Source organism: Elaeis guineensis, chromosome 4, assembly GCF_000442705.2.
Source record: "Elaeis guineensis isolate ETL-2024a chromosome 4, EG11, whole genome shotgun sequence".
Taxonomy (NCBI): domain Eukaryota; kingdom Viridiplantae; phylum Streptophyta; class Magnoliopsida; order Arecales; family Arecaceae; genus Elaeis; species Elaeis guineensis.
Genome location: NC_025996.2, coordinates 9,588,534 through 9,602,996, shown reverse-complemented (window position 1 = coordinate 9,602,996; position 14,463 = coordinate 9,588,534). Strand labels below are relative to the sequence as shown.

Sequence of the window (14,463 nt, the reverse complement as noted above, 5' to 3'; positions counted from 1 at the left end):
TGATCTTAGATTTCGAACCTCAAGAATCTAATTTCGTCGTGGCCATGACTTATACTAAGCTCTAGGTCTAATTGAAGCATAAATTAAAATTTAAGCTCTAGGTCTAATTGAAAAAATTAAAATTTTTGAAGTAAAAATTCTGAAAAATTAAAAAGAGATATTATTATAATTTATTTATTTATTTTTTCTATGGCTGAGCTTGTTGAAGTTCATAAATCACAAAAAACCTCTATCTCTTGTAGAGCTGGCATTGTTCTATACAATTCGCTTCTCAAGGGTAGAAAAAGAAAAAACATGAGATGAGGTATGCTCCACCCTGAATCAAATCCGACATAATCTTAATTTATATCTTTCTTCTAAAATTATAATTATTTTATAATATTTACGTGTATCTGACTCAATCCGATCTGACATAATCCCTATTATTTTTTAAATATAAGATAGGTACAGATATTAATCGATCCAACTTATTTCCGATGTGGGGGGTGGGGGGGATGTTAAATGTTATTGAAGGATTGTAAAAAAAAATAACAAAGGCATAGAACAAGGAGAAAATGAGGAATGAAAAAGCTAGCTGCCTCGCTAATAGTGGAAGCCCATGGAGATCACAACAAATCATGAATCTAGCAAGGCTAGTTCCGCTGGCAAGTGCTCTGAGCTATGGAAATCACAACAAATCAAAGAAGATGACGCTAACCAATTTGCAGCAAAGTTTTGCTTCTCCATACACATGGACTGCCCTGAAGATTTTTTTTTTGGTAAAACAGATCATTCAAACAAGTCTTGTATGAATACATCCGAAAAGATCAGAAAGATAAATATCCCTGAATTTTCTTGGGGAAGACCCCAAAGAAGTCCACAGAAGATCTCTAGAATGCTCAGCGATATAAGCTACGACCCAATCCACTACAGAATTTGCCTCTTTGTAGATATGTCTAACTATAAAAGTAGTGCATCCGACGAGAAGGATGGAGATATCCTGCAGGAGGAGGTGATAGGCCTTCTCCTGTGAGGACTCATGAATCTAGGACACGACCATAGCTGAGTCACCCTCAGTAGCTATGTAATCAGCTCCCAACACCCTCCGAGCATAAACAACCCCTGTCCAAGCATTCCGGAGTTCTATCTTAGGCACTGAAGGATTGACAAGAACTAGCCCCCCAGCCGCTAGTAGGCTAGAGTTTGCACCCCGAATAATAAAGCCTGCACCGCCCTGTATATCCTTAACACTCCCTTCAAAGTTGACCTTCAAGAATCTTGAAAGTTAGGGCTTCCAAACAATAAACACCCATCGGATCGTTGCACGAGCTGGGTGGGAGTCCTAGGTCTCCTCGAGCCTGAAGGTCACGTCAATCAACTCACTAGTAAGGATCAAGGCTCTCTCAAGGGTATCCCTCGTTGGGCATCTTCTGGACTCAAAAATAGTAGTATTCCTAGCAAGCCATATACGCTAGGCTATATAAGCCGTCCAAATAATAACCTCTCTGGACGAGTCATCCCTAGCCCTCCATCTTAAAAATTCGAGAAATGCCTCCACTGGGACATCTGCCTGGACAAATAGATGGTTCAAACCTACCAAGAAATACACTCATCTCACAGCTAGACAAAGAAACAGTGTGTGCTCCATCGTCTCCTCTTCTGCACCACAGATGGGGTAGGTGGCCTAAATATCCATGACTCGCTCCTTAAGAATGGCTCTGGTGGGAAGCCTTCCCTAGGTAACCATCCAGAGGAAAAGACACACTCTCGGATGAGCGTCCAGCCTCCAAATCCATCCACTATCCATCTGCCTAGTGACCTCCGACTAGTACAGACGATAGAGGCCAGCTATAATTGGTCTGACCATGGTTGAGGATCCCCACACTCTGCTGTCCATGCTTTTGTGGATAGGAACAGCTAAGGACATCATCCTCCTCCTCAAATGCGCTCCAAAGAAATGATGCACCATCGCAGGATCCCATCTGGGTGAAGAAAGTCACTAATCCCCATCGAGTCCGTCACCTCAAGACTGACGAAGGTCAGCCACCAAACAAGAGGATTGTCAGCAATCCAGGAGTTATAAAGAACACTAACAGATCCACCATCTCTAATCACTCATCTCGTCTGTAGAATGACATCCGGGCATATGCACAGATTTTCTTCCACATAGGAGAAGCCCTCCGACTGACCCGGATCTTGCCGCTTGCATGCCAAGAGCCATACCTGGACCTCACCAATCTGCTCCACATAAATTCTGGATAAAGAAAGAATCTAGCAGCATGCCGGACAATCAAGGCCTCTTGCTTAGTAACCAGGGACTGGATCCCTAGACCTCCCACCCTCCAAGGCCAGCATACCACCTCTCAAGAAATAAGATGCACACCCCCACCTCCACCAGGCCGAGAGCCCCATAGAAACCTCCGAAATTATTTCTCAATCCTCATCACAGTGGTTTTAGGTAGAAGGATATTTGAAAGAAAGTAAATAGGCATAGAGTTGAGAACTGACCTGATCGGGATAATCCTACCCATCATAGATAGGGTATGGGCCTGCCAACCCTCTAGCCGCTCCCGTATGACGCACTCCACACCCTCAGTCTCAAATCTCCGTAATCTACAGTCAGAGATGGGCATACCAAAGTACTGCAGAATCCCAGTATACTCAGCAGCCCTCAGCCTCTCCATGATAGATCGGCGTAGCTGCATCGATATTTTTGGGCTAAAGTGGACAACTGACTTGCTAAAGTTCATCTTCTGTCCCGATGCATGACAGTAGTCCTCCACGATCGCGCTGAATCCAATGGCACTCTGGATGCAAGGTCGGCCCAGCAGCAAGATGAAGAGAGATGTTTGATGTGTTTCAAAAGAGGATTAGCTGTCGAGTGGATCGATGGACCGGTCTTAATCCAAGAGATAATGATGCTGGAATCGTCATCCAGAATTACAATTGGGAATAACCGCTGTAGCTGAAGGCCCCTCCCATGCAGCTCTTAACTCAACTGTAATAATAGATTTAGTCCCAAAGTGCTTAGCGTTGACAAGGATGACAGGTTCTTATGATCTCTAATGATGCATCTCACCCCACCTAATTTGTTGCTGAAGGATCCGTCAAAGGGAGGGGGCACCCTTGCTAGAGATCATTCATCTGAGTGTTCTATTTATGTTTAATATGCGTTCTCAAGACCCCGTCGCAGGCCATGTTAGATGCGGCACAACTGGCAACGAGCTCAATTAAACTATAAAACCTGTTTTGTTATAGGGAACGAATCTATCGAGCCTGTTTGGTCTCATGTAACTATATATTTGCCGCTACAGCAAGATCTAATTGCATCCTAGTAGAAGCAGCACTCCTAGTGTGGATATTGTATAGGCGGAACTGGACATCTTCCATGTCTTGATTTAAGATTATTTATTTATTTATTTATTTTTGAGGGGGCTTGGATGGCGGAGCGGTCAAGATTGGCTTGCAATTAGTACCGTGGAAACTTCAACTATCATAAGCCGCAAGTAGAAGCCATGACCTCTATGATGTAATTGGACCTCGATTACTCTTAAGGCTATTCGCTTTCCTGGGTCAAGTTCAATTATTCGTCGGTGGTCGTCGCGTTGAAGATTTTTTTTTTCCCCCCTTCTTTCGGTAGGTGAGCCTGTTGAGGTTAAGAGATCAGAAGAGACCTGTCATTGGTTTGTTCCATTTCCTTCTCAAGGGGAGAGAAGGAGAAAACTTTAGACGGAGCATGGTTGTTCTGCCTCTATTCATGCTGCAGGTTCTATGGCTGGCACCACCTTCATCCTCCAATATGCTGGATCCCTCGGTGATGCAGGAAGACGCGCCCCAGTGCTACGACCGGACCGGTATCCATATCCAATACCCATTCGGCGTGGTAGGCAACGACAGCGTCGGCCTTATTCCCCTCCCCGGTTTCGAGATCGAATGCAGTGGAAGCGGGCCGAAGCTGAAGCTCGGCAGTGACCGCTACCGGCTGCTGAACCTATCGCTAGACCACGGCTACGTCCGGATCGTCGGCCACGTAATTGCATCACGGTGCCCCGACAACTCCTCCGGCCACAGTCTCTGGCCCTACCACGTCCCCGATCTGACGGATACCCCCTACACGTTCTCTGCCACGAGGAACCAATTCACGGCCACCGGGTGCGACGCCATGGCCCTGATCCACGGGTCAGGCAACAGGCGAGTAATCAGCGGGTGCGTGTCCTTCTGCGCGGACCTAAAGACCGTTACCCCAGGTGTATGCTCTGGCGTGGGGTGCTGCCAGGCGCCGGTGCCCCCGGGGCTCAAGAGTTTCCAGTTGGAGTTCAGGAGCGTAAGAAACCTCAGCGGGTCGACGTACGAGTCGGCGAAGCTGCCGTGCAGCAAGGCGTTCATCGTGGACAAGGCCTGGTACAATTTCACCAGGGACGATCCAAGGGGAAACCCGGATGACGAGTACAGGCCCGTGTTTCTGGACTGGGCGATCGGGAACCAGAAGTGCCAGGAGGTGATCAGGAGGAACGACACGGACTACGCGTGCAAGGGCAACAGCCACTGTATAGATCCGCCGGATGTAGCCGGCTACCGCTGCAGCTGCGATCCAGGCTACGAGGGGAACCCGTACAGTCCGGGTGGATGCGAAGGTATGGATTCTAATTATTTATCTAGATGTTCGGAAAAAATCATTAATTAGATGGAGTAAGTCTAGCTAACACGTCACCCATCACCGGCGGGCGAGCAAGCTCAATAAAAATCTCAAACTAGTCTTCTAAATTACTGTTCCGACGGTGGCTAATAATTAGAAAAATAAAAAAATAATAATTTTATTTGAAGCTCTCTTTTTTTTAAAAAAATTTTTTGAGTCTCCATTCTCTGCTGGGAGCGTGCACTGTACCTTAGAGAGTTGGATTTGTTTGGATAGATGACATGTCTCCGTCCCAGAAATAGATGGCTAGATCTCACGCTCAAACAGAGAGGGGTAAAACCAGCGTCTATCCATGCTCGAGATGTGTACGTATTTTACATTGCATATCATATCATATTATATCATATATATATATATATATATGGCTAGATCTCACGCTCAAACAGAGAGGGGTAAAACCAGCGTCTATCCATGCTCGAGATGTACGTATTTTACATTACATATCATATCATATTATATCATATATATATATATATATATATATATATATATATATATTAAAATAAAATAATCATGTTGGTTAGTCTCTGTTTGACATGTGGTTGGATCTTTTGGATGCCACATGTCCGAAAAATCATATAGAGAAGGAAAAAAAATTTAGAGATTCGGATCGGAGAGGACAGAACGGCCATAGAAGTCGAGAACGTCATCGGCGAGGGAGAAGAATTCACAGATAAAGACCTCCAGCTTGCATCTGGCAGTCACCCAAGGCTTGCTGACGGCGAGCTTCTCCACCGGCAACCATTCCATCTTGAATAATAAAAAAAAAATGAAAAGCTGAAAACATGAGAGGAGGACCCATCAGATCTAGGTAAACCGATGGTCCTCTCTCTTAATCGTCGGAGAATATATGCCAGAGTCTCAGAGAGATGGCAGCGGTCTGTCGATCCAGACTTTTTCCAATAGCCATCGACCGTAGTTTTGAGAGAAGGAGCCACAGTTTAACACCTCCCTCCATCAATCTTCTAACGATCGATAGATTGCAAGCACACTAGCCGAAAAACTAGCTGTGAGCCTCAGCAAGAGGGTGGTGTTCCGTCGATTGCGTGTTTCCGACGGCCGTCAGTTGAAATGCGGTGGAGTGGAATGATGTTTTGGGCGGCCTTCTTCAACCGACTTCCCTCAAGATCGGTAGTCGCCGGGACGCCAACGGCCGGAAGAAGGCCAACGATGGTTGGAAAGGTCCGATGACCCACCGACGAAGGTTAATCGAGAGTTTGATCGATGGCCATAAATGTTTTGGGAGGTGATTAGGAAAGAAAGAAGGAAGAGAAGGGCCTAATAAGTTTGGGATTTTGGTTTCACATCCGAAATCCAAAATCTAGTTGATCCATTTGCTTTAAAAGGGGATACATTCGGATTTTCAAATTTTAGAAATCTAGATCCATTAATCCATCAGTCCATTAATAATTGACTTCATCAGACCACATTGAGTTGGTTTGATTTATTTGAGGTTATTTTATGATTTAGTCCCTGATGAAGAATTTATTATATAATAATTTTTTTTCAATTGTTTTGCGAGCAGAGAGGGATGCAGTGGAGCCGCAGGGAAGAAAGAAGAAAGAAAAAAATATTTTTTAAAAATAAAATATAATATATAAAAATAATATTATATAATATCTTAATTATATTTTATAATAAAATATTATAAAAAAAGTATTGTTGTAAAAATCAATATATATATATATATATAAATAAAAATTTTATATAATAAATTTTTGATCAGTGGCCATGGGAGTTTTGGATGGTGATCGGAAAAGAAAGAAGGGAGGAGGAGAAGAGCCTAACTGGTTTACACTCGAAACTCAAAATTCAGTTAATCCATTTGCTTTAAAAGGGGGTGGATTCAGATTTTCGGATTTTAGAAATCTGAATCCATTAATCCATCAATCCATTAATAATTGACTTGATCAGACCACATTGAGTTGGTTTGATTTGATTTGGAGTTGTTTTATGATTTAGCCCATGATGAAGAATTTTTTATATAATGATCTTTTTTCAATTATTTTGTGAGCAGAGAGGAAGGCCGTGAAGTCTGCGGAGAAGAAAGAAGAAAAGAAAAAAAAAATATTTTTTAAAAATAAAATATAATATATAAAAATAATATTGTGTAATATTTTAACTATATTTTATAATAAAACATTATAAAAAAGCACGGTTGCAAAACTCAATATATATATTATATAATAATAAAATATAATAAATAATAATAATATTTTAAAATAATATATCTATTAAATAAAAAAATATGTGGGGTTTATGTAATTGTGCATGCTAGGCATGTACGTACGTATGTATTATTGGTTAATGGTTGGAAAGAAATAATTATGTACTTATTTTAAAATTATTATTTAAGAAAATAATTATATACTACACATCGTATGGAGTTCCAAGCTAGTAACTATATAATCACCAAATACTGCCATATTATCGCATTTAGAGTGATGGATGGTTTGCAAACACCCAGTAACTTTTATCGTCATGTACCATGTTTAACACGGAAGATGATAATTAATGCCAAGTTTTACGATCATCTATCTCCATGGAGAAGATATTCATTGCAATGATGACACCATATCAAAGTTGTCACAACCCAATCAAAGGCCAAGAATCGTTGGTTAGTATGGGGTATCATTTATGAGAATTGATGAAATACGTGGCGTTCTATGAAATACAGATATTCTTGTTGAGTTGTGATAAATTTGACGCAATATCACCGTTGCAATAAATATTTTTTTATCTCCATGATAGGATGGTGTGATGGCAAAAAAGATGCACTACACGGGATATAAACCTGGGCTATGTGTCACCAACAAAAACATGCAGGGCCTTCAATGGTGCAAAGCAAGCATGACATGGGAAGCAAACTCTTTTTGGTTTTTTGGGTAATATTCTAATCATGTGTATGGCACGATATAACACAGCTCTCAAATCAAAACCGAGTTGCATCGATCACATTGAATGATGTCATGTGCATAGAACCAAATACTCAAAAAAAATATCATTGCAACAGTGATATCATGTTAAATTTATCATAATTTAATAAAAATATTTATATTTCATTAATTATTATATATTTTATTATTAATTTTTAAATTTTGATTTGGTTGTTATAAATTTGATATGATATTACCATTGCAACGGAAATCTTCTCCAGGTGCTCGCTTCAGAAGATTTTCTATTACCCGTTCATAGAACTGGTCTAAGCGTTGCATCAGCATCTCGATCATCCTGAGCCGTGCAAGACCCTCGCTGCAGCGGCAGTCAAATCTCCGAGTGTTTGGTTGGAAATTTATGGGGCGGTCTCCCATCAAGGCTCTATTTTTTTTTTTTCCCATTCCACTCCTTTTTGAACCAGAAAAGTCGTATTTGCAATTACTCAGTAGGTGATTGAAATGGATATCCCCAATTAACTCAAGATTTGTTTTCTGCTCCCTACGAACTCAACTTGGGTATCGTTTAAGCAAAAATGCCACCAAACATGTTTCTTCCCCTTCTTCTTTCATCCTTTTTCACTGTCCATTATGATTGTTTCCGTCCATACCCCATCGCCCTATTTCTCACTACTTTTTTTGAAAACAAGAAAACACGGTCATCAGTGTAATTCATCATTTTATTGTGCATCATGATTGCATCGGATGAGTTGAATTCTAATCAAGGTATCCAAGGTTTTTGTTTGGTAATTAAATTTATGGATGTTATGTTGATTTTGTAAAGCCATGTTTGGATCTTTATTGGATTATCCTTGTTAAACCATCTGGTTGGATCATGAAAAGTGTAGCGTCTGAAATTGATGTATTTAAACGAGCTGATATAATATCTATATATTTCTTAAAAATTAAACTGAAAATCATATAAGAATTGAGCCTCTTGTTGGCCTACCTAGTTGGCATCTTCTAAAGGTCTACCCGTATCCCAACACAAATCCCATCCTTTGGGTTACTGAAATAAAAATCATAAATCTATTGATCGATTTTTCTTTCCATAGAATTTGTGCTTGGATGGACAGCATAATCCATAAATCCCACATAATTTTCAATTCAAATGTATAAAAATTAGGCACACATATCGCAAGATAAAGTATACACATTTGCACTTGCCCTCCAGAAACGTCCCAATCAAGACTTCCTATTCCTTTCCAAGCCAAAATATTAAATAAATCATTCTGATCATCATTCATCATCATCGCCATCACCATCAAGTATTCCTGCTGTCTTTAGTGCAACATTCCACGCAATTGATGACGTTGACAATAATTATACCATCTAAAACATTTTAAGGTCTCTGCACGTGCACCCTTTGTCATATAGGCACATATCCTCCAAACTAATCGTTTATGTCTGCTCCAATTGCTTCTTTATGCAATTACACAATAAATAGGGAATATTTAGATTAAAAATCAAAAAAAAAAAAAAAACTTTCTAGAATTGCCAGGAAAGCTTTTCCAAATTATAATTTGACTGCAAACAAGGGTATACTGGTAACTTTATAAGCTGGTTGTGTTGCAATAAATGGGACCGTGGCTGACCCGACATTGTTAGATCGATGTTGAGGTTATAAATTTGGTGACCAAAAGCAATTTATAGAGTAATACATGTGCCCTACTGGTTTGCAATGGTTTACTCCCTCAACACATTTTATTTCAGATTAATATATGTAAGAGGTCTTTATTTTTCAGTATTATAACATGCATCCGACATAAATACATGACAATATCAGGGTAACAGCCAGCATGGACATGATTGTAGATCATAACTATTTCAATATCATGACATAGATTTATATATTCATATAAATATTGTTAAAATATATTTACAAAAATAATGTTAGATCTATAATGCATTCGTCATACCAATACTGCAAAATGGTCACTATAAAAAAAAAGAAGTATTTTAGTCCATCAAGGGTTGAAATCTTTGGCTTTTTCTTGATTTAAAAAAAAAAAAATTAGCTTTATGGACCCTTATCATAAACATCCTAGTTGGGCATAATAAATATTTGACTTTAATGTTTTTCAGAGATGGTGATAATTTATAACAGCAACATTGAAACCATAATTTGTCCATGCCCAAAGGAACACCCAGCGGTAGCAGAAGAGTAATTTATATTTTTGTAATTATGGTTACTTGTTTCAATTTCGAAAGTCAGCGAGCTTCTAATTTTAAAACTGAATGGCTTATGAAGTCTCTCTCTCTCTCTCTTAATTCAAAGGCTTGTGAAATCATTAGCTGTTGTCTAGGGGAGACATGTTTAATGACCCATAACTGTTGGCATTGGGTCATGGCCTTGGTATGATAGTAGGAAATCTGTCTGTAGAAAATTATTCTCTATTTTCTTAAAAGAAAAGGGAGAGGAGTACCTCCTACCCAGTCACCTAGGTATAGATGGGATTTTTTGGTACGAGGTAAATGAGATTTAGATCATATTATTAGATTGCAGTCCAATAATTTTACCAACTGCATTAATTAGCATCTTTAAACTTTTTTTTTTCAATTTCATTTTAGGTGCTACCAACTAAAGCTATAAGAAATGAAAAATATATACCCACTTCCATCCACAGAGCTCATTTCCAATTTTTATAATTTAGGGTTTCAGTTATAAGTTTCTGGATAATCTAATACTTACCATCAAATGTGACTTAATTAGTTATGTTAATTATATGTGTTCAATTGCATGTTAGACATCGACGAATGTGCTCATCCGGACACCAACCCTTGTGTGGGGAAATGCACCAACACGAAAGGGGGCTATAAATGCACTTGCCCACGAGGAACGAGGGGTGATGGTTTGAAAAAAGGTACAGGCTGCAAGGGGATTGCACCGCTGGATATTGCCTTGGGTAATCTCTTTAAAACTGTCATAATTCACTGAGAAAGTAGGAATTATCCTTCTTATTTTTTATTTTTATATTATTTTATTATAGCGAGTTGGAATTCACACCTTACTTTCAATTATTTGTTATTATCCTGTTGGCTAAATTCATGGCGTGCAGTAATGTAGTGTGAGAGCTACAGGTTTGTCACCCAAATGTACAACCGGATCATAAAGGGGTTGTATGATTCCGATTTATATAAAAATTTCAAACTTAGTCTTCTAAGTTACTATTCTAATCATGGTTGGGAAAGTTAAAAAATAATTTTATTTGAATCTCGGTCCCCATTCTCTGGTGGTGCGTGCACTCTTTCTTCCAGAGTTAGACATGTTTGGATGGATGACATTTCTCCATCTCAGAAATCGATGGCTCTCACGCCCAAGCAACATTGAGAGATAAGCAGCACCTATCCATTTTTGAGATGTGTAAACATTTTGTATGGTGCACAACTACATAATCATCAAACATTGACATATTATCATCTTAGGCAGTGTTTGGCGATCTAAAAATATTGGTGATTTGAATGCTCTTATTATCTGATCCCAATAATCTAAGATCATCGTATTGGATAGGTCATGATCCAATGATTAAAGATTTTCAGATATCTATGATTAACTTATTTGATATTTTAAAAAAATCTATATAATATCAAAACTATCCACGATGTATTGCATAAAAATATATTTATTCAAATAAACTATTAACATATTTATCAATATATTAGAAATTAATATGCTCCATAAAAATATGTTTGTTAGTCCTATATATTATTAATCCTATAAAAATATATTAATTAGTATTATAGAAATAATATTTTTATTTATACTTATAATATTTTATTTATCAATATGAATATTTATTTTGATCAAAAAATAAGATAAATAAAAGTAATATGTTAAATACTTTTATATATAAATATAAAGTATAATAAGATATTTCTATTCTAATTTAAAATTATCATTAAATCATAATATAATAATAATATGATTAATAATATATTATAATATAATATATCATAAATATAATATATAATATCAATATAATATAATATCATATATATATAATATTGATATTATATATTAACAATATATTGGTATACTAATTTTTTTGCTAAACTGAGGGATATTTTATCCTTAAAAATTTTAGTCCAACATCACTACATAGAGGTGATCCTAGATTTCCAACCTCAAGAATTTGATTTCATTGTGGCCATGACTCATACAAGCTTTATTTATTCATCCATTCCTCCTGCTTTCTCCTGCTGGTCTGATCTTAATTTATCTATTGTTTACCATCCAAAATGTTGCTGTATGTCATTATAAGTTCTTACATATCTTTTCTTACAGCTGGAGGTGCTGGCCTAGGCATTCTGCTTCTTCTTGGATCTAGTGTTCTGATTTGGAGGAAATTGAAGCAAAGAAATGTGAGAAAAAGAAAAAAAAAGTTCTTTCACCAAAATCGGGGATTGTTATTACAACAGCTTGTTTCTTCTGACGAAACTCTTGTTGAGAGGATGAAGATCTTCACACTAGAAGAGCTAGAGCAGGCAACCAACAAGTTTGATAGTGCTCGGGTTGTTGGTAAAGGAGGCCATGGCACTGTTTATAAAGGAATTCTATTAGACCAACGCGTGGTTGCTATCAAAAAGTCAAAGATAGCAAATCAGATTGAGTTAGATCAATTTATAAATGAGATGGTTATTCTTTCGCAAATCAATCACAGGAATGTGGTTAAGCTCTTTGGATGTTGCCTAGAATCCGAAGTCCCCTTGTTAGTATATGAATTTATCTCTGGTGGAACTCTTTTCAACCATCTCCATGATAGCCAAGACTTCGCTCCTCTATCATTACAAGATCGTCTAAGGATTGCCACTGAAATTGCAAGTGCACTGTCCTATCTACACTCCGCGGCTTCAATATCAATTTTTCACAGAGATGTCAAGTCATCTAATATATTACTCAATGAAAGCTATACTGTAAAGGTATCAGATTTTGGTGCTTCAAGGTCTATTCCTCCTGATCGAACATGTGTAACCACAACTGTTCAAGGAACATATGGTTACTTGGATCCTGAGTACCACCAAACAGGCCAATTAACAGAGAAAAGTGATGTCTATAGCTTTGGAGTCATTCTCCTGGAGTTGTTAACTGGGAAGCATCCAATTTCATACAGTAGACATAAAGATGGAACTCTGACTTTGGATTTCATTTGTTCCTTAAGGGAGAATCATCTCTATGACATTTTAGACCCCCATATTGTGGGAGTGGGAGGAGGAGAAGAGATTGAAACAGTTGCTACTCTTACTGAATTGTGCTTGAGATTGAAAGGGGAAGAAAGGCCCACAATGAGGGAGGTTGAACAAAAATTTTATACCATGAGAAGGTTCAGAAGATCAGATCATGATCTTGATGTTTTACAAAATCGTGGAATGACAGCAGGCTTGCCAGGCAAGATACCAATTAAAGGCAATGGTAGCGGTTCGACCAGGCAATACAGTTTAGAGAAAGAGTTTTTCTTGTCACTAATAGAAGAACCAAGATGATTTCACAAGGGTAGAGAGCCATATGAATGAATGATATGTTGGATATTAAACCAAATTTAATAGTCACCTCAATTGAGTCAACCTGCATGGTATTCTACAAGGTGTCGTATGTTGTATGGTCAAAGAGTCCAGGAGTTAATGGTGCATGTGAAGCATCATGGCAAGAGTCATATGAGTGGAGTCATCTAATGAAGTGAATAATCATGAATGCAAGGGGTGTCTTTTAGAGTTCTATGTAAGTTTAATAGTTCTCTTAAATGTTCTAATAAAGTTATGCAAGGAATATATCAAGAGTCATTATGTAACTATATAAAGGCATGTACTGGTTCATCCTGTAAGAAAGTCAGAAGAACCAATGGAATGAAGTAATATTGGAGTGTTATACTCCATCTGCCCTCTCCTGCTCTCTCCCATTACATCAATTAACACACCTTCACAGTACCAGGATGCAATAGCCGACAAGGACGAGGGCCGGGCAAGTCGACGAGGCTGAATAGAATTAGATCGAACCTTTTCATGAGGTTTCTATTGAAGTGTTTTTACTCAGATTGTAAGATTTTATAGTTGCTATTGTTTCATTCACATCAAGAACACTTGACAAACTTTATACAGAAGGAAACATTTTAGGAAACAAATTTTGAGAAAGCTAAGAGAAGAATTATCAATCATAAACCGCACTGCAAACGTCTTCAACTAGCACCGAAATTCAACAAAGGAAAGGCTTTTTATTGCCGTTCATCAATTATTCAGTCCTTTTCTATTGGTCTCGTGCTAGCATTTCCACGTTAAAGAGCCACTTACCCAAAGCGCCACTGCTGCTGAACTTGATCCAAGACGTGCCCATGCTTGCTCGCGAATTCTTTCCACTCCTCTCTCTCGAGCATTTCATCGAACAGTAATCCTGCTCGGCTACTCTACTATTCTTCGCAAATCCATCCCCCTCTCTCCAGTCCGCCTCACGCAAGGAGGACAGTGGCAACGGCGGAGGAGTCCACCGGCGATCCGGCGGGGCCACCTGAAGATTAGGATGGGACGCGGGGAGGCTGCACACGTGGGCAAGCTGCTCGCCGCACACGGGGACGCATATGAATGCCCGACGACTTCCTCCCACGGTTCCTTTGTCTACTTTGAGGGTCTGTCAGGTAAAAAATTTATTTAAAAATCTATATTTTTTCAAATAAATATTTTTTAAATAATATTTAAATAAAAAATAATTTATATATAAAAAAATAATTTTAAAATTTATTATCCATCATTTTTTATATTATTATTTTTTAAATAAATTATTAAAATTTATTTATATTTTTTATAATATTTTTTATGCTTTTTAGGTTTGAAGAAAGTGGATGATTGAATTATTGAGCATTGAATCAA

At 38.3% G+C, this 14,463-nt stretch overlaps 1 protein-coding gene across 1 annotated transcript; it reads left to right on the top strand.

The window, feature by feature from the left end:
• The first annotated feature begins 674 nt into the window (after nt 1-674).
• On the top strand, nt 675-13,794 carry LOC105044006 (wall-associated receptor kinase 2). The gene is made up of 3 exons (XM_029264215.2): nt 675-4,613; nt 10,356-10,514; nt 11,894-13,794. Exons 1-3 carry the CDS (start codon nt 3,716-3,718, stop codon nt 13,087-13,089), a joined length of 2,253 nt encoding a protein of 750 aa, XP_029120048.1. The 5' UTR covers nt 675-3,715; the 3' UTR covers nt 13,090-13,794.
• Nucleotides 13,795-14,463: the final 669 nt, after the last annotated feature.